The sequence below is a fragment of the Pseudonaja textilis genome, chromosome 1, assembly GCF_049901715.1.
Source record: "Pseudonaja textilis isolate UNSWEBS1 chromosome 1, rPseTex1.2, whole genome shotgun sequence".
In the NCBI taxonomy this organism is placed as follows: Eukaryota; Metazoa; Chordata; class Lepidosauria; order Squamata; family Elapidae; genus Pseudonaja; species Pseudonaja textilis.
The window spans coordinates 90,861,299-90,888,931 of NC_141990.1; the positions used below are offsets into that span (position 1 = coordinate 90,861,299).

The 27,633-nt window shown below is 36.0% G+C and overlaps 1 protein-coding gene across 1 annotated transcript in view; it reads right to left on the bottom strand.

The window, feature by feature from the left end:
• LAMA2 (laminin subunit alpha 2) overlaps positions 1–27,633 on the bottom strand; it is a 432,393-nt gene that overhangs the window by 102,870 nt on the left and 301,890 nt on the right. The window contains exons 32-38 of the mRNA XM_087941278.1: positions 20,979–21,065; positions 19,596–19,789; positions 13,381–13,523; positions 9,335–9,433; positions 3,361–3,472; positions 2,150–2,312; positions 795–1,005 (exon numbers count right to left, since the gene is read on the bottom strand). Coding sequence (XP_087797404.1) covers positions 795–1,005; positions 2,150–2,312; positions 3,361–3,472; positions 9,335–9,433; positions 13,381–13,523; positions 19,596–19,789; positions 20,979–21,065 — 1,009 coding nt within the window. The remainder of the gene's footprint in view (positions 1–794; positions 1,006–2,149; positions 2,313–3,360; positions 3,473–9,334; positions 9,434–13,380; positions 13,524–19,595; positions 19,790–20,978; positions 21,066–27,633) is intronic.

Consider the following 27,633-nt stretch of genomic DNA (forward strand, 5'->3'; position numbering starts at 1 on the left):
TGAACACATTTATCTTTGTTTGAGGTTGACTTTGCTCTTACTGTCATGGCTAAGCATTTGTTAATGTACAATATAATGTTCTTTCAAGTCATGGCAATTAAATTCAAATCAAGGAAAATCATTTACATCACTTAACTACAAAAGATATATGATGGTTTGATTTATAATGTGAATTTGCATATACTGTACCCATTTTAATTCCTTACTTGAGAACACGAGAGAAAAGAAAGTGTAGCCATACTAATATTGAAGATTAACTGTCTCTCCCTATGTGCATGTGAATACAATATGAACATACAATGTGAAGTAATGGCTATACAGGCTTTAAGGGGTTTCGTTTATTTGAATCACTATACATTATATGTGTTATATATTAACCATGAAGTAGTCACTAGAGTTTCTTTCCATTTTCTTCCCATTTCAATAACAATTTTGCTGCTGTAACTTACTCCAAATAGTACTTTAAATAATATATCAAAGATTTCACCAAGTTATATCCATAGTATTTTGGCTTTATTTTTAACTGGGAAATAAAGCTCCTTATCTTGTTTAGTTCACCTCTGATTCAGAGGTGGTATTCAGCGGGTTCTGACCAGTTCTGGAGAACCGGTAGAAGAAATTTTGAGTAGTTCGGAGAACCGGCAAATACCATCTCTGTTTGGAGATTTTACAGTATCCTTCCCCTGCCATGCCCACCAAGTCACGCCCACAGAACTGGTAGTACAATAAATTGAATCTCACCACTGCTCCGATTGATCATACATGGAAAAGGGACTTTATGACCAAATACCCACCTCTACTGCCGTCAAGTTTTTTTGGTTGATTGCTGATAGTCTGTCTGCTTCCCAAATTTTATTAGTTGCTTCTCTTAACAGGTTCAGAGCATCATCAATTTTATCATGGTAGTCTGCTAGTTTCTCTTTGACTTCGTTTTTCAGGTCCTCAGTTTTCTTCTTTGGCTCTACAAATAACTTGTGCATGTTCTTCAAGAGGTCTTCTGCTGACCTACAGTCACACAACAAACAATGTTGAATAACAGATCTCACATTCTGTTCATTCTGTCGCCTTCTGATAGGTGTTTAAAAATGGACTTAGTTTGTGCAGCTATCCATTCGGACATATTTCTATTCATGATATTGCTTTGCAATATTTATGGGTTTTAGCAGGTAGTAAACAGCTCCTTAGCCCATCTCTTGCTGACAGATTCAGGCATAACATCATTAATAGTCAAGGTAGAAATATATGCACTGGATTTAATTGGATCTTGAATAGTGAATCAATAGTGAATCAGGCTGATACAGAAAGAAGTTGTAAACATCAAGCTCAAAGCAGAGATTTTTTGAAGTAGACTAATCTCAACCCTTGGGCTCCTTGGTGATTCACAGAAGCAGAAAGTCATTTCACCTGCAAAACTCTGCATTTCTGCTGAAATTCCCTGACTGATGGATCTAGTTCCAATTTTCAGTGGCCAATTTCACCAGGCACTCTCTAAACTAGTACCGTACTTTTATCTATGTGGTTTTAAAAAGGAGCCTTTCATAGAGGTGATCAAAGCTGTTTGTTCCTCGAGCCTCATGGTTCCAAAATTTATCCCTAAATTCATTTTTGAGGTAATAGTTGTAAATATAACATAATTCAGGATAAAAATAACTCCAAGAAAACTCTGGTTAGATTTTTTTTAAAATTAATAAAGCTGTACAAAATAGATAGAATCTGGGGATGTTAAGGACTCAATAACATTGATTCAACACACACACACACACACACACAGAGAGAGAGAGAGAGAGAGAGAGAGAGAGAGAGAGAGAGAGAGAGAGAAGAGAGAGGAGAGCGCGAGCCAATTTTTCTCTCTCTCTATTCAATTTCTGCAACCATTCTTCATGTTTTAGTCTCTGTCTGTCATATATATTACTGATACACACACTCTCTCTCACACACACATCAGTAATATACTGATATAGCTGTAACCACTTATAGCTATTCTCACACAGACATAAACCTTTTTATTATTATTCCTATTTTTGTTCTTTATTTGAAGTCTTAAGCTGCCACTGAAATTTCAATTTCTCCCAAATCTGAAAGGAAATTTAATTACAGGCATAATAAGATCAACTATTATTTCATTTATATTTTCCCGTTTACCACTTACTCTAATTCATCTTGAGCTACTGCCTTTTGCAATTCCAATTTTCTCTTCCTAAGTTCTGCCATCATTTTGTCAACTTCACTCTGTAATTCTTGAAAGCTTTTGTCAAGTGCCTTCTCTGGGATCCCAAGAGTCTCATTCAGTTTTGAAGCAGCATCATTTACACCTGCAAAAAGATGGCAAATTATGAATGTCAACCAAATGTAAACAGATAATGTTTAGCACGTTCATTTAATTTTATTTCATTTATTGAAATGTTCTTATGATATTCCTCCTGCATGGGAATGGAAATATATCCTGTTACTCCAATAATAAATAATAATAAATAAATAGACAGCAGGATTGGACATCATGTTTCATAGGGGACCATAATCTATTTGTACAACCCAAATCAATCAGAATAGAGCTGGAAGGGACCTTGATGGTCTTCTAGTCCAACCCCATGGTCAAATAGAAGACCCTATACCCTATTTCAGACAATGTTACATAATGTGCACAAAGTACTTTATTCAGCATTTCTGGAAAAGAATCACATCTCAATTCTAAGAATGATATCAAGTTTACAATAAAAATTATATCTGTCTGGTCTTCTTTATTTAGTATGTTTTATAATGCCCAAATATTGCTTAATACCTTCTAATTACTATTCCCAATTGCATTCTGAAGTTCATGGAATCAAATTCCTTTTAGGGATATAATTTGCTGAGTCTCAAGATGCATGTATATCTATCCATTTGCAAGCAGATGTTCGTTTCCAGCAAGAAATAATGTATTTTAAAGCCATTTTGAGAAATTAAAAATGTACTCTTAATGCACCTTGTAGAGTACTAAAACTACACGGTGCTTTTTTTCTTCTCCTCTTAAATGAAAATTTCACTGAGTTGAAAATAAACAACAGCAAAGCAGAACTTACCCATTAGTTATTTAATCATAATAGCTATTCTTCTAGACTAAAAATGTTCCTGAAGGAGAACATTTAATTTCTGCTGTTCTGTGGTCGTAATTGCCAATTTACCAACAAACTACCCTCTTTAGATTGCAGGAAGCCTGCAATTATTTGCCTATAGTTGCTGTAGTTTAACACAAAAGTCCAATATTTTAATCAACCCATCCTCTCATTTTATAAAACTCTTGTTCAATGTCTTATATAATTATCCTTAAAAATGTGCTACTTTCCTTTCCTCGAGAAACCATTGGCATTTTCCCTTTCTTACCTTCTGCAGCCTGGAGGGTGACTTTGATGAGCTGTCCAAGCGACTTCGCTCTCTCATTAGTTGTCTTAGCATCCTGTCCAGTTTGTTCCCCATCTGCTGTCACCTTGGTCGCCTGGCAATACAGATTAAAGAAAAGTGTAATTAATGAACATGACAAGGAGATACTCCATCTGTCTGAATATACTTGGAAACCTTTCCTCAAGCAAAAAGAGATCAATGAATTATTGATCAGATATACTGGAAGTGACATATACTCTTCCCAAGTACACAATTATATTTTATAACCACTTCTATAATTAAGGCTCCATTTTTCATTTCTTGGAGAACATGTTGGAAAAAATAGGACACAAAGGAATTCTGGACAAAAAAAAATGGTTTTATTCCCACTCTTAAATATGTAAGACCCTACGTCTGATGAAAATATTGGTGTCCCAATTGAAATAATGGATCTCTTAGGATTTTATCAGGCACTTCAGTCCTATTGATTTTAGTGTTACATAGCACTTAGTTAACAATACTTAAGCAGCACTTCTGAGTATAGTTTTAATGAACAATTCATAATTTGTTTATATGGCTACACTGTAGGAGATGACCAAGCTAAGCCTGAGGGTGGGGTCAAACACACCATCAGTTCAGAATCTCTACACCCCATAAGAGACTTGGGTCTGCCCCCACTTGAAGTGTGTTGGTTCTTATTTGACACAAATTTCCTTGACCATTAGTAGTTCAGATTCTTGTATGGTAAGTATTTCCTTGTCCACTCCAGAGCACAGTGCTCATCTCCATTTCTTGACTGAGGGACAAGGGAACCAGCATTATCCAAGGACATTTTCCATTGTCATGTGGCCAGCATGGCTATACACTAAAGGTGGAGTGAATTCTGTTATATAGGTAGCATGAAAGAAACTTACGGGACTTTTGAACTCCATCTTGGTTCCTGACTTCTTGCATCTGACATATACCCACATGTTTATCAACAGCAAACCCTCCTACTGTGCAATATAAATCAGAGTTCTAAATACATCCTTTGTGGGACAGATCAAAAATAGCAATTCACATTTCCCCCATTCTCCTTTCATTATCTTATTGCTAGAGAAGTAAATAAATCTCGGATATGTTGAAACTACAACTACAAATCTTGGATATGTTGAAACTGGAAGTTAAGACCTCAATATCCAGTGGGTCTAATTTGTCAGGTATATTGGAAAGAATATAGGTACAAAACAAAACACTGTCTGGGGAGATTGTTTTGCTATTGTTCATATCATAGATATCCAACCAGTTAAAAATATGGAAATAAAATGATATTGAAATTATACCATATTATTGAGATTCTGAGCTTTCAATGAATGTTGGTTTCCAGTAGTAAAGAGAACATTAACATGAGAAACTGTAAAGTGAAACACATTACTTTATATGCCTAGAGACCCCTTGACCTCTGTAATATCTTGCTGAATGAGCGGGGCGGGGAGCTTAAAACTTTTCTACATGATCAGACAGAACTCTGGGAAGAAGGAAATAGGTAAGATTCTCCTTTCCACTAGCCAATACAATACAAATCTACTGATCTAGGAAACCTCATTGGCTGGCTTCACATTAATAATGTGGCCCCTTGTTTATTAAGTAAACCATATCCTACTGGCTTTACATAACACATTAGATCCAAACTGAACACCTTTTGTCTTAATATAATGTATAAATACAGTGATATAGAAATTAGCCCAATATATTTTATTCCTGGTGTGTGGAATCCATTATAAGCTAATATAGATTGGTAAATTGTCAATTAGTTACATTATAAATTTACTTACCCAAATTAATTATTAAAATAGGTTTAAGGATTTTTTTTACTACAATGAAATTTAACAAAAAAGATAAAAACAATACAATACAATATTACAAACAAAACAATATTGGTTGCTTTTGGAAACACAAATGGCACCAACTGTAAGTTACCACATCTAGACAAAAAAAATCTGACCATTAAGCAGTAACAAAGAGAGACAAAAACTCTTATCTCTTTTCTAGTGGCTGTGTGGATTTTTGTTATTTAAATCTTCAAATAGCATAGTTCTAGTATTTTCTGTCCAAACAAACATGGGGAGATAGTATATGGAAGAAAGAACTAACATTTTATTCTCTGAAGATCCATTCTATCAAAATTGGTTTCTATTTTTGTGTTGTGCATCATTTATCATCATTATTTTTTTTTTAGCTCCTGAAATTTTCTTCAACCAAAGAATTGGGCAGTTGACCCACACTTCATCTTAAGACACTGAACAAGCTGATTTTTTCAAATTAATAGCATTGTTTTCTTTAATCTATTATTTGTTTCTGTTAGTTTTCTAACATGCTCCCTAATGAAGAGATTACTTGGACAATTTTTAATGCACAGATTAAATATATTGTCCAATATGGATTTTGAGTTTGTCCGGCAAACATCCAAATTTCATCAATGTGGGGTCAGTTCTTCAGTTTCTCTTTTTTAAATCACTAGGTGGCAGACTTTCTATGGATATAATTCTCTACCTGATAAGTAACAAAAAATCCAGTTTCTGTAGTTTGTAGTTTTTATTAATGAAAAGAATAACCAACAGGAGAGGTGCCATCTCAGGAGGATTTTACTTCCAGAAAACAAAGGTTTTAATAACAGACTTTTCACCCCTCTTTTCTAAATGAGGTTTGCTTGATAGGATCTAAATCACAAGTGAGATTTGATTTTGATGCAGGATTTGCTCTCTCTCTTGCTGTGTGCCTCTGTTGGGTTACAAATTAAAATTTATTATTTCTTTGCACTTCCTTTTTAAAGAAATGGTATTACAAATTAAAAAACTTAAAACATGCTAAAAGTAAGCCCCTTTTCTATGTTTTATTTTAGTAGTTTATAATTTAAATAAAATATGTAGGAGGAGCTAAATAAGAGTGCAACTGACATATTGCCATCGTTTATTTTAATTTGCTGACTGTTGACAGAATTTTTGTCCACAGAGATATAAAAATAGCCAATACCTTCATTATAAAAGGAAGGCTCAAGAAAAAAGCCTATTAATTTAAAAAGCCAATGTTACCTGGCACAGTAAGCTAGCATCTCCAGAATCCTGGCCTTATCCCCCATGCGATGCGACTTCTAAAGCAAACATTCCAGCTGCTTTAATTATTTGAAAACTGGTCCTTTGCATTCCAAAGTACATCTTTCGAAAGAGATGCATAGTCCTAGGGGTTTCATTCCACAGAAAATATTATAGGAAGGAAATACGCTTTGAGTATTTTCTTTTTTGATTATGCCATTACCAGGAGGAATACCAGAGCCAAGAGCATTTTAGCACTGGGCCGTTTCACACGGGGCTTTTGAGCTGTCCACAAAATCCATTTTGGAGCTATGTGATCCCACATCATTTCAGCATTCAGCCATTGTATAGATTAATTTCTAGTTCAACTAACTGGCATTTCCAGCTTCTTGGTGGGAACTTTAGACAAACCCTATTTCCCATCTCTTGGGTTTCAGCCAACATAATATTTTGTTTGTGGCTCTTGAAGAGGGAAAGATGGTTTCAGTGAATTCACAAATCCTCTTGCAACAACTCATTTTTTAAAAAATAGTCGGACAAATTCATATTGCTTCCTTTAAAACACAGCAAGTATTGAGGTGAGCTGATTTGGCTGGTGAGAAACTGAAATGAAATTGATAAGAATCTGTCTTTTGTGCCTTGAACCATGTTGGTGCAATTGTTAGAATGCATTGCTGCAGGCAACTTCTATTGACTGCTGGCTGCCAGCAGTTTGGCAGTTTGAGTCCCATCGCCTTCCAAAGTAATTAAAATGAGGACCCAGATTGTAGGGGGCAATATGCTGTAAACTGCTTAGAAAGGGCTGCAAAGCTCTGTGAAGCAGTATATAAATCTAAGTGCTATTGGTATTGCTTGTCTTTTGGCAGGGATCCGCCCAATTGTTGTTTGGGGCTCTTCCATGCCCCAAACTGCATTTGGATGGTATAGAGATGAGTTTGTGTGCTTGTAATTTATTTATTTTCTTTTTCTGGAAAACTGGGGATGAAGAGGTTTTTTTAGTTGCTCTAAGACAATTTATTTCTCCTCCACCTTGCCTATTGACAACTTCAGCTATTCTTTACATGCCAGCATAGGCTGTAATCATTGGTTGGAATGTTCTCGCCTGTAACCATGGATACAGCAAATGGGAAATATGTTTGGTTGGAAAATAAGCTGTCTTTTAATTTATCTCATCCAAGTTGCTTCCCCACACAGAAAGAATTAAAAAAGAAAAAAGACATATTTAAGTATTCATGTATTAACTGCAGTTAGAATAGTATTTGCTCAAAACTGGAAAAATGAAAAGTTTCCGATAGAAGGGAACATGATCAGGAATAGAATGTGGAGAAATGAATAGATTAACACTGGCAATTAAAGAAAAAGAACAAACTGAATATTATATGATATGGGAATTATTCTATCAGTGGTTGGAGAAGAAAAATGAAAATTAGAAATTGAATATATCAACATAGAAGATATCTACATAGAACATAAACGAACATATGAATATAGAGGGGAAGGGTTAAGAAGGGAATGGTTACAACAATAAGATATATTATGTATAGTAGTTCAAAATAAGAATGTAATATAATTATTGTTGTTATGGTAAGGAATTTAAATTAACCATAAATAATATGGCACAAGATATTTGTACCCAGATGACACACTGTTTAAAGAAAAGATGGAATGCTTGTAAAAAATAAAATAAGTACTTTTTTAAAAAAAGAAAAGAAAACCAGGCTGTAACCAACCAGCTGAAAACTTCATCACTATCAGAAAAGAGACCACAAACCTTTCTTCAAAGAAAGGCTGGGAGGAATAAATCATAGAATACAGAATAGACCTGAATGTGCTGAGATATCAGATATGCTGGTTCTGTTGAAAACAGTTGACTTGCTGAGGAGATCCCTGCACCTATAAATATTTCATCTCAATAAACAAATAAAACTGAGAGGACCATGCTTGGAATAGAGTGGGTTTTGAACCAGGCAGTTGCCAAATAGCTTTATTCCTTTTTGCAACTACTGAGAACTAGATGCTTTTAAAAACAGAGGTTGATAAGTTGGTGCCTTTGCATCTATTCACTTGAGCAATTTGTTATTTATTTATTTGATTGGTCAATCACTTACAAGATTATAAGTATAAACATGAGTAAGAATACAGGAAATAGGTATGAATAAATGGGGACAATAGGACAGGGACGGTAGGCACGATGGTGCACTTATGCACGCCCCTAACAGACCTGTTAGGAATGGGGTGAGGTCAATAGTGGATAGTTTGAGGTTAAAGAAGTGGGGGTTAGAGGATGTAACAACAGAGTTCAGTTACATGTTGTAAACAAGACAAATGTACAGAGTGTATTTTAGAAATGTGGATGGGGACTTTTGCTGTTCCAATGTCATCCTGATCAAGTTGTATTATTATTATTATCATCGTCATCATCATCATATCTTTTGTATTGATCAGCTGGAGCAGAATACTGATTAGCTGAAAACATTCCCTTCATTTTGAAGTTTGATTCCACATCTTGCTTTATACGTAATTTGAATGGATGGATTAGTAGAAAGATATGGTGCTGGCTAATTCATCAAATTTTTTAATTTTATAAATGTTTTCTTCTGATCTGTAGAACAGCTTCCAATGCTACTACCAGAAGTCTTTGTTAAATGGGAGTAGCCTAGGGTTTCTCAAGTAGGTGGCACAGAAATGCAGGTAATGAATCCATCAATCACTCCATTAGAAAAGATCATATCAACAATGTCCTGTGTCTTTCTTCTTGCATACAGAAATTACAAAGTACAGATGGAATCCTGGCACCCATGTGGCTCCATGACTTTATCTCACTCAAGCTGAGAAAGAGTCACGAGATCCCATTATTTTAAATGAATTCAGAATGCATTTATTTGCTACTTGCTTGTCAAACTCACCCTTGTCAGCAGTTCATCCATTTCTACCACAAGAGTATCTAAATTCTTCTGTGCCAAATTAAGAACTCTTTCTGGTGCTTGCTGAGGTGACAATAAATGCTGAGGAGAAAAAAAAAAACATTTACATTGTGGGTCCAATACTACTAGTAGAAAAATGCATGCTTTCCATCCTGGTGAATGAAGCTGCATCTTAATCTCAGTTACTGTAATGGTGTATATAAAAATAATTTATAGAATATCTTTATGTAGAAGAAAAAACATACATGTATATGGCTAAATCTACAACTATTAAATATGTAAAGTGCCTGCTTAAAGATATTACATGTTAGAAAGGATATGTAGGAGATGGCCAGGTTGAGTTGAGGGAAAGGTTAAACACAGTCATAAGTCCCTGCACATCCACAAGAGATCTAAGTCTAGCCCACTTTGAATTTCCCTTGACCCTTAATAGCTCAGATTCTTGTAGAAAGTTTAAGATTGCATTAAATCTTTATAATTTGAACTGCCTGACTCTTCTGACTTCCACAGTGCTTGACAGGTTGTTTTATGCTAGAAATTCTATTTAAATATAGCCCCACAGACCAAACAAAGTATACCATCACCATGTGCTTTACTGCTTAACTGTTTAACTGTAACAGGAAACAGGAAACTCTACTCAGAACAAAAGAACATAAAGTGTATACTTATTCTGACCCAGCTGAAGTTTCCAAAAACAAGCACAGATAAACTCCAAAACTGAAAGATTTACAGCTTTATTCCACAAATAACCCTCTTTGTAGATAACAGATGGCTTGCAACCAATTAGTCCAATAAATTGGAGCCTGTAATCATCACACCACTTCTTCAAACGTTTGCCTTTTGCAAAGGCAAAAGCCATTTGAAACCAGGCATTTTATTCCCTAGAGGGAGGGGCCATTAATTAGCATTCTTACTCCCAAGTTGCCTGTGCTGCTCTTCCATGAATCATCCTGCTCTCACTCACACCCAGCACAGGCTTCTCAGGAACTTCCTCCTGATTACTGCCAGCGAACCACAACACTATCCCTCTAGCCCTTACCCGGGGTCTGACAGTTTGAATGTGGCTGAGATGGGAATCGAATGAGAAAAACTTTCACTGAATCTGGGGCATGGATGGAAGTTGCATCCTTCCATGTAAATGCCTCCATTCTGTATCCTTTCCATTCAATCAGGTAGTGAAATTGCCCTTTTAACCATCGAGAGTCTTGAATACTGGCAATCTTGTATTCGAATGAATTGTCTCCATCACATGGTGCTGGCAGGGAAGGGTCAGGTTGGTGGAGCAGACAGGCCAGTCATTCGAGAACCAAAAGGGAGCGATGGAACACCGGATGGACCCATAATAAATGAGGCAATTTCAGACTGTAGGTGACTGGGTTGACCATCATCTCTACAGGGAATGGGCCAAGGTACTGATGGTCAAGCTTTCTCACTGGCCAGTCTAATGGAAGATGCCGGGTAGACAACCACACCCGATCCCCCACAGTCAATGGCAGCAGCGCTCTCCAAGAACGGACCACTACTCGCTTATAATCTGCCTTAGCCTTCGGGCATCGCATGCAAGATTTTACATAAGACTGCACATCGTGTCGTAATCGGAACCACCAGTAAGTCCGAGACACAAGGTGCAATATCTTGAACAGGCCAAAATGCCCTGCCACAGGATTGTTGTGGCACTGCGACAAGATAAGACCCTGAAGCGGCTCTGCCAGGACATAGAGTTTGTTGCGGTAGCGCAAGAGTTCCTCTTCAAATGACCACAGTGAGTTGGGTCCTACTTCTTGCCTCCACTGATCTGCCCAAGCATTGTGCCGCTGCGCCTCCCAAATCTCCATCCATAAAGCCACTGGCTCCTGCACAGTGAAGAATGATTCTACTGGCCGTCCCATCTGGAGTGGAAGTTGATCTTCTGGACGCAGATACTCAGGCTTTTCCACAACAAATGGATGATATGTATCAGCATGCCTCAAAGCTTGCTGCTCACTGAACCCATCTGTAAAATCCTGGAGTTCCGAAGGCACAGACACCTCGGGTGAACTCATTATCATCCCTGCACAGATGCGACAGGTGTGGTCCATGCACTGCAGGCTCAGGAACGTGATCATATTCTGGAACCAATAGATTTGGGGGTCATGAGACCAAAGCCACGCCAAACCTAAAACCACAGGGAGCTGCAATCCAGAAGCGAGGTAAAACTGAATCACCTCCTCATGCGCACCAATAGTCAAATACAAGGGTTGGGTGGTGGCCTTGATAGGCCCAGACACAACCATCTGGCCATCAATGGTTTCAACCTGCAGAGGAGGGTCAACAGAGCACTGGGGAATTGCATACTTTTCTGCAAAGGCCACCATGAAGTTCATGGTGGTGCCGGAATCCACCAGAGCATGCACTGGAATCTCCTGAGAACTATTGGCCAGGAACACTTTGGTCACCAGGATCAAATTCCGAGATGGTCCGGAATCCACTTCTGAAGGACATGATTCAAATCCTGCGTGTACCCGATCCAAGGATTTCTGGGTTTGGGGAGAAGGTACAGGAACCGAACAAGTTTGCTGGGTCCGAGAAGCAGGCCTTGGGGATGACACCCTTTGTTGCTTCTTGGGACATGAAGCGGCCCAATGTCCAGGTTTCCCATAGTAGAGACACAACCCCTTGACATGCCATCTATTGTGCTCCATCACCGACAAGCAGGGTCTGGCGGCACCTAAATCCATGGGCTCCTCCTGTGGGAAAGAGATTTTATGCACAACAGGGGCCACAGGAGGTGCTCGGGAAGCACGACAATGGTTCCACCTCTGCAGGTGGGCGTCAATCCTCAGGCACAGGTGAATCAATTCAGTGAGGGTCACAGGACAGTCCACTTACGCCAGGTCATCCTGCAGCTCATCCACCAGCCCGTCTTGGAACATGTCCATAAGTGCTGCCTCATTCCAAGCCAAATCCTGGCTAAGCAGCCGGAACTCGCTCACATACTCCTGCAAGGATTGCTGGCCCTGCTGCAAGTCTTTCACATGATGAGCAGCAGTCTGGGTCTTACTAGGGTCCTCATACATTACCCTCAGATGTTCACAAAACCCCCAGAAGTCATTCAGCAGAGCACTATCTTGCACCAGCAAGGGTGTGGCCCAGCATGCTGCAGAGCCAGAGAGCAGGCCAATTACAAAACCCACCTTATCCCGGTCAGAGGGGAAGTCCTCAGCTCTCAAGCTAATGAATAGCTGGCACTGTCGCCAAAAAGCTGGAAACATATCTTGGTTACCTTCAAACCTGTCTGTCAAAGCAACTAGGCATTTTCTTCAACGAGGGAGAGGAGGAGGTGGAGCAGCAAGAGCCTGAAGTTGTCCTACCCGTGTAGCTAACATAGCCAGCTGTTGCTGCAGCAAAGCATTCTCAGCTGATCCATCTCTTAAGAAAAATAAATTTCGTCTTGGCAAAAGGCGAACTGTTCTGATCCAGCTGAAGTTTCCGAAAGCAAACACAGATAAACTCCAAAACTGAAATGTTCACGGCTTTATTCCACAAATAACCCTCTTTATAGATAACAGATGGCTTGCAGCCAATTAGTCCAATAAATCAGAGTCTGTAATCATCACACCAACTCCTTTGAACTTTTGCCTTTTGCATTCTTACTCCCGAGTCGCCTGCGCTACTCTTCCATGAATCATCCTGCTCTCACTCACACCCAGCACAGGCTTCTCGGGAATATCCTCCTGACTGCTGCCACGAACCACAACAATACCATAAATCTAAACTTGTAAACACTGCCACCTGCTGGCTGAATGCTGCTGTTGTTGTTGCAGAAAAATACAGTCCAACAATAAATTCCAACATTTTACAATACCTCTATGCTTTGTTTATACTATTCTTTTCTTCAATCAGGCATTGAAAAATCAATCATAATGATAATGGTTAAAACAATTAAACCATTAAGCCATGTTTTGCTAAAACCTAAGCATAATAACATATGTTGTTTAAAATAATGCTACTATGTGAGATCCAAACCACGTTGATGGACTTGATTATACCTTTAATTCTTGGGTTGTGTTTTCAAAAGAATAAAGCATTTTATATGGTGGATAAAGTGGTCCACTAAGATTAACACTTAGAGTCATCTGATTTAATTGATCCAAGTCACGAAGAAGGACACCAGTGCACTCATCATCGCAAGCTGGGGGAAAAGACAATAAAAAATATTTATTTCTGTTCAACATCTGAGGCAAATACTTCTTATTTCAACTGAGAAACATTTTATAGTATACATAAAATTCTCCAAAATATAAGGCCACTAACATTCAGTAACTGGTTCCTAAACATTCATGGAGCAATAAAAGGTGGAGAAACAAAGATGTCTCTAGTAGATTGAATAAATAGATATAAAATTGTCCAGATCTAGTGAGAAGGCCAATGTGACATAAAATACTCTTTAGATAAGAGTTCAATATACAATTTTTAGAATAACAAACACAAATCACATTGCACAGCCTAGAGCAGCTTAAAATCTTATTTAGTTTAGATGGGGAGGGGTAACAAAAGGATAGAACGGCAAAGGGCAAGAGAAGGTTTGAAATAATTAAATTAATAGCTACTTAAGGCCCATTTCAATTATATATCAGTATTAATAGCAGAGATTTAAATAAGAGAGTAATGGAAGTAGTAGTGGTAAAGCCACTGAAACAATGCCAGTCAAAGAAGAGATCATTATAGGAGCATTTTAAGAAAGTATATTGGTAATATTTGACACTCAAGGTTGGGAATTATGCACAAGAGTGCAGAAACTTGATGTATAGAACAAGGTGTAGAATGATTTAGGGAATATGTAGTGAGTGAATAGCGCATATTCTAACACATTTCCAGATGGAAAGATCTTACTAAAACTGTAATTTGATTCCAGCTTTCTCCTCTTAGTAATATTTTTGGGGTAAGAATAAAGAAAGGAGGAAAACACAAAAGATGATGAAGTCTGAACCTCAAAATTCTGTGAGGCAGTGATAGCACAATATTTTTTTATTGATATGTATCCACAAAAAATTATCTAGACAAGCTAACCCACCATTCTAACATCACTAGTTCATGGTCTTCATAGGACAAAAATACAACCCTATACCCTCAAGTGGTTAAATTTTAATAATATGGTAAGTTAAGCTCCCACTTTAAATCCTTGTTTACGATTGATTTAAATTAATTAGCATCTCTTTGTTTTTTGTGGTGAAAGAAGTCTATTTATCGATCCACTTAGTTTTTAACGGGCAGCATTACTGAACTACTTTGACAATATTTGGACATACAACAAATAACTGCATTTTATTTTTTTGAGCTATTGTAAACAGTTAGCCATCTGCGTATGTGTATGATTTCTTCAAGTAGGAATCCCATTCTACACAGAAAGATTATGATTCTTCCTAATGGTTAAGCAGGAAATTATATTCTCCTTGCTTTGAATATATCACTTATGTGAATTGAGTAGTGCAAAAATTCAAAGAATAATTAAAAATAACTAAAAATGTTGAATGAAATAAGAATTGCCTATGAATGGTTAGTTCTCAATTCCTCACTCTGATGTGCTAAGAAGACTTGTCCATTAAAGTGAAAAGATAAGCTTTTAAAACCAAAAATAGACATATGATCATCAAAGAACTTTTTCTAGATATTCTTCCCTCTCTGGTGATTCAAATTTCATATTTATAGATGATTGCCTAAGGCCTTGTCCTTGTCCGCAATTTACCATATATTAATAACTCAAGAATACTCTTACTTTGCACTCAACTGATTCATGAAAGAGCTTTAATTTGACACTAATGGCTCTTCCCCATTGTTCATTTGCAATGTTCTCCATCCATATATGGGCAAGCAAAAAACTAATAGTCTCCTCGTTGCCCATCCCAATTGCCCCGTTCTGGCTTGCAGCATCCTCACTTCCCATAACAGGCAACGCCATCCTTTTCTCTGACTGGGTTAGGAAGGCAGCAAGTAAAACAAAAAGGAGTTTCAATAAATCCACTAATGCAGGGATTAATTTATTGCCAAGTAGCAGAAATATAATAATCTTATTTAACCATCCTCTGAACCCAACCATTGGGGTCAGAAAGAAAATAAGGTACTCCTTGACTTATGATTGGTCGTTTATGGACTGTCTGAGGTTACGATGGACTCCTCAAAAGGTATTTATGACCTGGCTCCAAAGTTATGACAGCTCCCCCAACCCCCCCAATGATCACAAGACAGCATTTCAGATGCTTGGCAACTAACTTGCATTTGTGGTTATATACAGCACCTTATAGTCACTGTAACCACAATTTATGACATTTTTTTTGCCAAAAACTGACATTTACTTCTAGTTTCCTGCAAAAAATGTCCCCTCATGAAAAATGGGTTTCCTTAACCGTGGCACTCACTTAATGACTTCTGCAGAAAAGGTTATAAAATAGGAGTAAGTCACACGATAATGCACTTTACAGCTGTCACTACTTATGAACATCATGAGCAAGCTCCATTAAGGACGCAAGTTGAGGACTACCTGTATTAAACATGCAACTTCAAATGAATACTAAACATAGTGGTAGATCAGCAATTCTACCTTTCTTAAGTTCTTTATCAGTTAGAGATATATTTCTACAAGTCAACATTCGGTGAACTTTTATCCCATCTTGTGCTATTTTATATCCAATTAAATTTAGGACAGAGATTTTTTCCTTTTAAAAACAGGTATGTGTTGTTTCGGTCAGTGCAGAAAAGTACATTTCAACTGCAGAACTAGAGAGCAAATCACTAGAGAAGATACAAATTGATTTAATGAGACAAGAAGGCAATTGGGGATTGTACAAGGAAGCACCAAGAAGTTATTTTTCAGTTATTTTCTTTCCTTCTTTTTGCCTGGCACTCTCCTTCTGCTGATTTGTTGCTTGAACTGAAATGCATCATAATTGCTCGAGCAAGAAGGCAATATTTTCTACTTTATGTATGCATACCTGAAAAATTCGTTAGTGATCTAAATTTTCTTATGTTCTCTTTATCATACCAAAAGAAAGTATGTTTCCATGTTAAACATAAGGATTTACACCAAGCTGTGAATTTGACATAACATCTACCTGCTTGTCAAGGAATAGTGCAGTTTTATTAGGTAGATGTTCAGCAACTATTAAGCAAATAAATAGCAGAAACAGCCTATATTTTGAAAAAATTAATAATTTGTTGTATTGTCAACAAATAGCAACACACTATTTGATTTCCTGGTTTTACTTTTTTTTTCTATTTAAGCTCAAGGCAGTAGACAATAAATACTATAAAAAGGGATGCAAATGAAAACCAACTTAATTCAGCATGATAAAAAACCTGAATTGCTCATAAAGACATGAAAATACTCTAAATTAACAAATAACTGCTTCCTATTATATGGTCTACGAACATTTAGCATGAATTAATATCTCTGGGTTGGAAATTGAATTGAAAAGAGGAGACACATTATTGTCCCTTCTTTAATAAAAGAGACAAGGTACAGTTACTCAAAGACTGGATTAAACTGGAGCAATGGAAATATTACAAAATGATAATTATATAATTTATACATGACTAAATATCACCACAGTTTAGTCTATAAAACTGTCAGTAAGAATTAGTGTTCACTGCTAACAAATACAGCATTATAGCCAAGATGATTACAGTTATTCATGGAGAAAAGCAAAAAACCATGCAGCATTTCAGCAAGGCATTAATTGGAAGCACACTGGATGAAATTAAGTATTTCCTAAGCAGATGATTGCTTGAGACCCCTTCTCTCTTCCTCCAATTCTCCAGAGTTTGCTTTGAAGAAGGTTTTGAGGTCTTTCAGAAGGATTCAAAAGCAATACAAGAGTTGCTCCCCTTCCCATCTTTAGGGTTGGAGCACATTTTGTTGGTGGAACGTTTGTTAACTGAGAACCAAGAATTCAAGCCTACTCTAAAGGTGAATTTGCTTGTGCTAAAGCATGCTTGCAGTGTTGAAGATTATCGAGGCATTAGAGTTACATGCCTCCGAGACCTGGGGAGTGTCATAACTGTTTCTTTTGGTAGGCTTGGAGCTATTGTTGTTATGTTGGATTGTCTGCCTGCCTGCCTGCTTGTCCCATCTATCTATATCTCAATCTGTCCGTCCATCGATCCATCCATCCATCCATCTGTCCGTCCATCCATCCATCCATCCATCCATCCATCCATCCATGCATCCATCCAATCTTAAAATACCATGTATGCATCTATTTTACAACACCATGAGTTTAAATGTAGCGGAAAGCTAACAACCACTCTTCTGTTTAAAAAGTTGCAAGTCGCTTGTCTATATAATCAATGTATTTGACTAGTGAGAACTGTTCACCTGTGAAGCAGGTAGAATGTAAGGGTGCAAGGAAGAGAAGCCTCAATTAGCTGCCTCAGCAAAATAAATTTCCTCCTTTGGCAAATGGTTACAGGTATTATAATTTACAGTTTTGTTTACTTTTAATAATGTGTTGAATATTTTCTCTCTCACACACACGCACTGGGTGCTGGAAATCAGGATATTTAAAGATGTTAGTGTTAGCAGTAGACATGCTTGATAAAGGTAGTCCTTGACTTACAACCACTTGTTCAGTGACCATTTACAAGTTACAATAGCACTGAAAAAAGTGAATTAGAAGTGTTCTTCACAGTTATGACCATTGCAGCATCCAGATGTTCATGTGATCAAAATTTGGGCACCTGGGAACTGGCATGTATTTACGATGGTTGCAGCATCCTGGGGTCATGTCATCATTATATGTGACCTTCCCAGCTAGTTTTCAACAAAGTAAATGTGGGAAGCCAAGTTTATTTAAAAACTGCAGTGATTTGGTTAATAGTCATGGCCAAAAAGGTCATAAAATTGGGCATGACTCACTTAACTCACTTAGCAACAAAAATTTTAGTTCCAAATGTGTTCATAAGTTGAGGACTATCTGTACTCCTTAATTTGTGTAATTCTGAGCTGTACATATTTTTATGACTGAAACCACCATACCATAACCCTGGTATTTGGTAACCATTTGTTCAGAAAAAATATTGTGGAATTTTAATCTGGAGTCTACTAAAGAGTCTACTTTTCCTTAGGGCCTTGACTGCTTTTTATTACTTTAAAAAACTGTTATATTAACTGCTTTGAAACCAGTTAAAATTATTCTGTATTGTAATATGAGTATCTATAATGTATAGAAAAACCTATTTAGATCTTTACCGATTCTGAAAATTTAATCTGTGCATATTTTATCTGCCTTTACAGCAGCTTTGAGGTTAAAATATGGTTTACCTTTTCTACAAGGAGTTTGCTTTCTAGTTATGATTAAATTTTTCCAGGTGTTATTTCAAGCAAATATTTGCTTAATTAGGAAGCATGTTAGCTGATTAAGAATAATTTATATGTCAAAAAAGGGAATTAAATTCACTTATTACTGATCATTTTCTTGCCCATCCAATATATTTTCATTTCATTTCATTTTGATAGGCTCAAGGGTAGAAATTAAACAAGAATTTATAATGTGTTAAGGACAAAAAGCAGGAACAGTGTATCATTCACAGCTACAGTACAAGAACTTATGCAATGCTAAAAGAAAAGCAGTGTATAAGAAGTGGGAGGGAAATTATCAACTGTGTCATTGCTGAACTGGAGCTAAGGATATTAAAAGTAACTTTGAGAAAAAGGTTGGGAAGAACTTTTGTTGGGAAGAAATATTTTCTGACTAAGTAAATACAATTCCTCCCCCTACCCCAGAACAACAAAATACAGCTAGTCATTTGTTTAATGTTAAGGAGTACATATAAACATTAAACAGTGCAAATTATCTGTCAAAGAATTTGAGAACAGGAGGGGAAAGACTTAAAAGGGGATTATGGTTTGTTTAACATGAAATAAAATTAAAATTGCCAACATTTTTCAACTTTACCAAACTTCACATTTTCATTTGAAACCTTGCATGATACTTTCTAAGATTTGATAATCTTGTGAGACTTTGGCCGTTAAAAATGTAATTTTTATTGTTAATTTTGACATGTATAGAACCTTCTTAGATTATCAGTGATTTAAGGAACCATTAAACTAGGGAACCCAGCTGAACATAACAAAGCTCATATATGTTCAAGCTGTATTAGGAGTCTGCTGCACTTATAATAACTTATCTCAGAAATATTTTACACTCGAAGAATAAATCAAGCTACCAAATCTACCAGATCTACTGTTAATAATTATTAATGTACATACAAACACATGCTATGCCTTCACGAGCATGCCAGGCTTCACATCCTGCACACTTCCAGCCAGTAGATCCAGGCTTGCACACACATTGTCCGGTGAGAGGGTCACAAGGAACAGGTAGCGAACCATGTGGGTGACACTCACATTCTTGACAAGATCCACCAGGAATTTTTGGGTTCCCGGTGTATCCAGGAGAACATCTAGAGAATGAAAAATGGAATAAAAAGAACTTTAGAATTTCAGTGCAAATGGCTTCTCTATGAACGAATGAGTCAAAATATACTCATGATTAATTCTGTTGTTTACAATTTTACATATTTGTATTGCACACAATTTTAAACAAAAATGTTCTTTGAACATAGAAATGCAAGCTTAAAAATGATGCTGTTTTTTTATCCTGAATAATAATTGCAACAAAATTCATGTACATATAATTTGCAATACATAAAATATTATGCATACGGAATAAAGTAGTACTTTTACTCCCTATTTAGCAGCACATGATGAAAGCCAATCTAGCATATACACCAACCTTCCCATAGTTTATGTTTTATGCATTTTACAACCAGCTTTTTCACATGCTTAATATGAATTTTCTTGATTTACTTCTTGAAATTTCTGTACAAGGATTATGTTCTTTAATCAACATATTATAATTTTCAAATTTTTTTTCTACAAGGACAATTATTGTTTCTCTTCTATGAATTTCTTTCTATTATTATTGTCTTTTTTATTTAATATGTTACACATTTAGTTATACTGTCCCCACCATTGAGAAACTCTGCTTTATAAACAATATGCTTTTGAATGCAAAATGGACATGCTGGCTTTTGCATTATGGGGAAAAAAGTGAGTGTTTTCTATTGCTTAATAAAAAGCTATGAAGGAAGTATCAGAGAAACACCATGAAGTCTTCACCTAATCAAAAAGCTCTGCCCACTGAAATATGTATTACATCCTAGAAATCAAATGGCTCATTAGATCATGAAATGATTGCTAATATCTTGCACATAATTTATCACTTTAGAGTTACAGCATCAATTATGTGATTAAAAACATATTCCTTTCATTAGAATTGCGAATGGATAAAAGTTTGTGGAATTGCTTTTAATTAGGCTAACACAGACATTGTATGTGTGTGTGTGTGTGTGTGTGTGTATACACACACACACACACACCAGATACATGCCATATCTATATATCATACACACATATAAGTATATATACCCTACATACTTATACACGCACCATAAACACACACACACATACAGTGTGTGTGTATATGTATATGCATATGTATACATGTGTGTATATGCACTTCTGCTGATTCTAGGAATGTCCTGTTGCATACTACTTTCATTTTGATTCTTTTAAATATCTCACCCTTACCTTTCACAGTACTGTCCTTCATATCCAGGTGGGCAAGCTGTACATCGGTAATCGTTAACTCCTTCAATAACACATGAGGGACTGAAACTTGTATATAAAAACATAACACTGTTAATTCTTTCCTTTACCAAGGATATATTAGCTTCAAAGAAGAGCTTCACACAAATGGTACTTTAAACGTCTGCTCCTCCAAGTCATGCTATCAATTTAAATTGTTTTATTTCTAAGATAACTAAAATATAGGCAGATATCACATAACTTATGTCATGTGGAAGCCTTATAATGCTTCTAGAAGTACAATGTACATGATTTTGGAAAGGAAAGACATGCAACGAGGAGAAAATCTTAAATCTATTTGTATTTTGTTTTGGAAGATATAATTTTAAACTTTATTTATTCACACTTATTATAATTTTGAATGGGATGAAAGCTCAAAGAGTTTCAATAGATAAGCTGCATTTTTCTTGTCACAGTTTAACATAGCATTTTTTGACTTTCACTTTTAAAACCCATGGCCTCTTATTTAATACAAATATTTTCTCAAATGTTTACATACTATATTTCCATAAAAATGATTTCAAATTAATACCAATATGCCCAGACATTCAGCCAACAATATTTACAATCAAGTCACACTATGGTCAAAGTATAGTTTAGGAGATTTTTTTAAAAAGCATAAAATATAATTGTTAATGAAGTTTATAGAATTAATCTCTCCTAGTTAGGCTAACACAGAGAAGTTTCATATAAGCTTATTTTTTATTCCATTATGGAAGCCATGGCAGATCACCATGAAAGCAGTTTGAATATCTTTTGGGTTGGTCTGAGTAACTTTCTTTCAGCTCAACATTGAGTTGAGTACAGCATTTTCAGTACAGCATTGGAGTTGCAAGAAAAAATAATCAATTAAGTTCTGATAGTAAAATGAAGACAGAGGTTTCGATACTAGCTTCTTATGGCTCTCACCTGTTTTTTTTTCCAGCCTTTATTTGGGTTGGTAAAAAGAATGTACAGTATATACATTTGCCACCTAACAAGTAAATACATGAATTGTAAACATAAAATAGAGATTATAAGAAAACATGGGTTTCAGGTTACCATTTTCATTTGGAATTCAATTTATTTTTTTGGAAGATGAGATTGGGAGAAATTAGTAAAAAATAAGAAAAGAAAAAAGCCCTCCAGTACGCTAGCACAACTTGGTCCTATTTTATTTTTTTGACAGTGGAACCAAGTATTACAAATAGTTCATGTCAGATTGGAAAGAGGATTGGAAGTTAGTTTTCTCTCTCTTTCTAGTTTATTTTATCATCTAGCTGGAAAGGGACTCTAGATGCAGGATCATTTGGGCAAAAGATATGGTAGTCAGTTCATTTCTGTCTTCATCGGAACATATTCTCAGTATCCAATATTATACGATTGAGGATAAAACACAACATATGCGTTTATATCACACATACAGTAGATGTCATGTACAACTATTGCTCACAGCAGCAGTAATAACAGCTGCTTTGTAAACAAACCAAACAAGTTCATTCTTCCCTGTTTTTTCTTTCTATTTCAACCCTTCCATTCCACTGTATATTTCAGGACATAGAAATATCAATGTGACCATTTAAGGCAAATCCCGCATTTAATTCCCACGGCATTTAAATATTATATTATATGAAATTAAGCCAGTTTTGTATTAATTTAGGGGGGATAATTACCAATCTGCTCTAAAAACTGGAATTGCTGGACTGATTTATTAGCAACTCTCTGAACAGTTAGAAAACTAATTTGGCTAGAGGGTGAGGATGATATTGTATGTTCAACCCTGGGGCAAAGATTGTGCTGCAATCTGCAAGGTTATTTTATTTTCACTGGTAATACTGTACTTATTTATTATATGGAGATGACACGTAGATGTTGCCCTTTAAATTTTATTGTGTAAATCTATTGAGCAGAGTAGAACCAGGTGTATTGAGATTAAAACTACCAGCATTCATATCCAGCAGAGGCAAGTTTGAAATAAGTAGATTCATTGAAAAACAAAGCCGATAAATATAATTTTTCCCTATCCCAAGCTTTCCCTATCAAAAGTTCATATAAAAATGTCAAAAATGCATCATTTGAAATTAGAGTGAGCTTTGAGAAGGCAGAATACTTTCTGCTTGCAAAACTACTTTTCTGATCATTAACGTATACATATAATAGAATTCCTATATGGTTTGTTAGAAGGGGGTCTAACAATAATGGCGGCTATGATACTGATAAAATTATAATTGTAGGGCAGTATGATAATGAGAGAAGGTTCAATCTTTAATAGTGGTGATCTAATATGTGAATCAAGAGAAGCAGGAAGATTTCAACTGATGGAAGTATGAGTATATTTGCAATGATTTGTACAAAAACTGCTGACCCAGATTAACACAAAAGTGCTATGGCATTCGAATCCCACGCAAAAACTTTCCTTTTCCTACGGTAAGAGCCAGCATCCTCCTCTACCTTGCTTATAATCAGGGGTGGGATTCAAATTTTTTAACAACCGGTTCTGTGAGTGTGGCTTAGTTGGTGGGCATGGCTTGGTGGTCATGTGGCTGGGTGGACGTGGCTTGATGGACATGTTATTGGCTGGGAGTGGCCAATTCAATTACATTGAGGCATGCATCTTCTCGCCTGGCCTCTCATGACTGTGGGGATGCTGCAACAGTCGTAAGTGTGAAAAATGGTCATAAGTCACTTTTTTTCAGTGCCATTGTAACATTGAATGGTCACTCCACACAAGCAAAGTACCAGCACAGGAGGGAAAGAAAACTCCAGAGAGGTTCTTGAGACAGGAAGTCTAGTCCTGCCAAGAATGTAATAAGGGTTAATGGAGAGGCAGTTTCTTTAAGCAACACCAGAATGTTTCCTTCCTGCCTTCCTTACAGGATTAGGCCAGTAATTTCTTCTAACAACCAGTTCTCCGAACTGCTTAGAATGTTAACAACTGGTTCTAGAGAATAGGTGCGAACTGGTAGAATCCCACCCCTGCTTATAATGCATTAAATCAATAGTGCTTGAATGAATAATAAAATTATGCAGTTGCAAAAAAGTGTAAAGAGATTGATCACTCACAAACTCATTATCATCACATTGTCAATTCACTAAAAATAGACCCACAAACCAAATCACATTCTCCAGATGAAGATTGTTTTATGTTATGTTACACACTGAAAACTGAATGTCAGATGAAGAAATAGGAAAGCATTTAAAAATTGTAAAGATGTAAAACTGTTGCTATTTTTTTTTTAGGATCCTGGCCTTTGGGAAGGGAGTTAAAGCAGAAAAGCAAGCTACTGGACCTCACTGTTTCATAACAATTACAACACACCAAATCTGAATGCAGACATATATAAGAACCTCCATGCTAGATCAGAGCAATCACTTGTATCTTTTAGTCCTCTGTTTTGATTAGTGGTCACCCCAGATACTATAACATGTTCATAAACAAAGTATGAGCACAGCATAATCTTTCTAGTTATATTTCCTATGGGTTCCAGGGGTTTACTGCCATTGGAGATAGCATATGACTAGCAGTCAATGATAATCACTGAGACGTCCCAAGGGTTAAATATAAATCATCCAAGATGCAAAGGAGCAAGGAGATTATCTGATTTGAAATTGGAATTGGAATATAGAACATAGAAAAATAGGGTTGAAAGGGAACTTGGAGGTCTTCTAGTCCAACCTCCTGCTCTAGCACAAGAATGTATACCATTCCAGACAAATGGCTGTCAGTCTCTTCTTGAAAACCTCCAGTAATAGAGCACCCGCAAGTTCTGGAAGTAAGCTGTTCCATTTATTAATCATTCTTATTATCAGGAAATTTCTCCTTAGTTCTAGATTGGATCTCTCTTTAACAATCTTTTTAATGATTTTACAGCCTGCTATTTGGTTTGGATGGAAGGACATGACCTCAGAATCAGATGGCATGGTTTTTTGTGTTACAATCAAGTTAAGGTTAATAAAGCTTTAAAAAATTACTATATAAGAAGTGAAGAAATAAACCCAGATTGTGCCTGAAAACACCATTACGGATCTCAGCACAAGAAGAATTGTAAAGAAAATAAACAGCAAGCAAAGAATGATGGCTAGCTGTTAGAAGGAAGCTGTTGGAAGAAGAGTATGGAGAATATAAGATGAAATCAAAAGAATGATTAACTGAGAGGGATTTAGTTTTCATTGGTTTTTATATGCACAATTAAGAGCAAGATTTAAGAGAATACTTGTAGCTTAGGGTTAAACTGAGGGTCCTTGGTATTCTATGAGTTTGGTAGTTTTCTTGCAGACGTTTCATTACCAAACTAGGTAACATCAACATGATGATGTTACTTAGTTTGGTAATCAGGGGTGGGATTCTACCAGTTCGCACCTGTTCTCTAGAACCGGTTGTTAACATTCTAAGCAGTTCGGAGGACTGGTTGTTAGAAGAAATTACTGGCCTAATCCTGTAAGGAAGGCAGGAAGGAAACATTCTGGTGTTGCTTAGAAACTGCCTCTTCATTTACCCTTATTACATTCTTGGCAGGACTAGGCTTCCTGTCTCATGAACATCTCTGGAGTTTTTTCCCCCTCCTTTGCTGGTACTTTGCTTGTGTGGAGTGACCATTCAAAGTTACAATGGCACTGAGAAAAGTGACTTATGACCATTTTTCACACTTACGACTGTTGCAGCATCCCCACAGTCATGAGATGCCAGGGGAGATATGTGCCTTGATGTGAGTGATATTGAGTTGGCCACACCCAGCCAATAACATGACCACCAAGCCATGTCCACCCAGTCACATGACCACCAAGCCATGACCACCACCTAAGCCACGCCCACCGAACCGGTTGTTAAAAATTTTGAATCCCACCCCTGTTGGTAATGAAATGTCTGCAAGAAAACTATCATGTTATGAGAGTACCAAGGACCCTACAGAAACATTTAAGGTAGATAACCAGATATTTGGAGTTGAACAGCTGAACTATCTACAAAAAATGAACATGTTAAGTGCCAAAATGTATAAACTTTTGCTGAAATTTGAAACGGAAGAAAAACATGTCAAAAATGTATGATAAAATGGGTTAAAAATTATGGACATAATATACTAATGGAACAATGGGAAAATATGTGGCTGAAAGGACTGAAATGCACATTATGTTATAATATAAAACACTTTTTAAATAAGATGATATGTTATTAGTATATAACTATTGAGAAATTATCCCGAATGCATAAAGGTATTTCATATCTATGCTATGTAGACAACAGGAAGGGCCATTTTATCATACCTAGTGGATTTGAAAAAAAAACCCAGAAAATTTTGGGTTCAAATATACAAAGTAATTCAAAGAATTTTCAAGATCAATTTTCAAATGTCTGAAGCAAAAACTTTTCTTGCTGGGAATAATGGATAAACAATCAGATAAAAGCTGTGGAAGATTATTTGTACATATGGTTACTGTTGTGAGACTATTATATGCACAAACGTGGAAAGATTCTGAAGCAATTATAATGGAGGAATTACAATTGGTGAAGAAGATAAAATTAGTAGAGAGAGCAAAACTGATTTGTCTAATTAGGGCAAGGAAAATATCCTCATTTATTAGTGATTGGAAATCGCTTATAGACTTCTTTTTTTTCTTTTTTAATCGCTAATAAAGTTTCTTTTAAAATTAAAAAAAAGACTTTTTGTGGAAGAAAAAAGTGAAGAGTAAAATATGGATGGAAAAAATTATTATGTAATCTAGAGACAGAAAGTAAAATGTATTTATTACTACTGTTAAGAAGGTTTGAAACTTTATAATCTTTTTTATTTTATTTTTCTTCTTTCTTTCTTCTTTGTTCATTATTTTTCTTTATTTTCTCTATTTTTCCTTTAAAATTTGTATTGTTTTTCTCATTAAAATTTCTACATATATTTAAATCATACATACAAGAATAAAACATCAAGAGCTTTATTTTTTTTAAACTTCATCTAATCTGTATAATAAAAATAATTGCACAATCACAGGAACTGCTACAATATATATCTGTGAAGTTCATGTACAAAGTGTTTCCTTTTATCTGTTTTAAATATGCTATCACTCAGCTTTATTGTACATTCCTAGGATTTGTAATTAACTTCCACTATACTATGCATAATTTGATAACTTTGATCCTGTTTCTTTAACTTACATTTGTCATAACAAGAAAAGCCAAATATACCTTTTCTACAGCCGCTGAATTATTTTAGTTTTTTTATTTCCTGAATATGCTCCATTTCTACAATACCTTTCTAAAGGTTTGATGACCCAGAAGCATAGTTATACTTTCATTTAAATTTGCTATAAATTATCTAATAATTGGAAAGTAAAAAAAATTTCTATGGCATTTTTAGTGCTTAAAAAGCATGTGCCTCATCTAAATATAACCCCTATAATATAATTTAAAGTAGGTCAGCACCTTTTCTATACTTCTGTTGGGGTGGACTGAGGTTGAAAGAATATATTACTTAGAGCCACCCAGTGAGGACCTGGTAGAGGAAAATTCAAACTGGGAACTTTTTTTTCATTCCTAGCAAAATCTTTCCACCAATAAGCTACAGTTCTTGAGATCCACATTATCAATGATAAACTATTGTGTGGAATTGAAACTGTCTCAGCCATG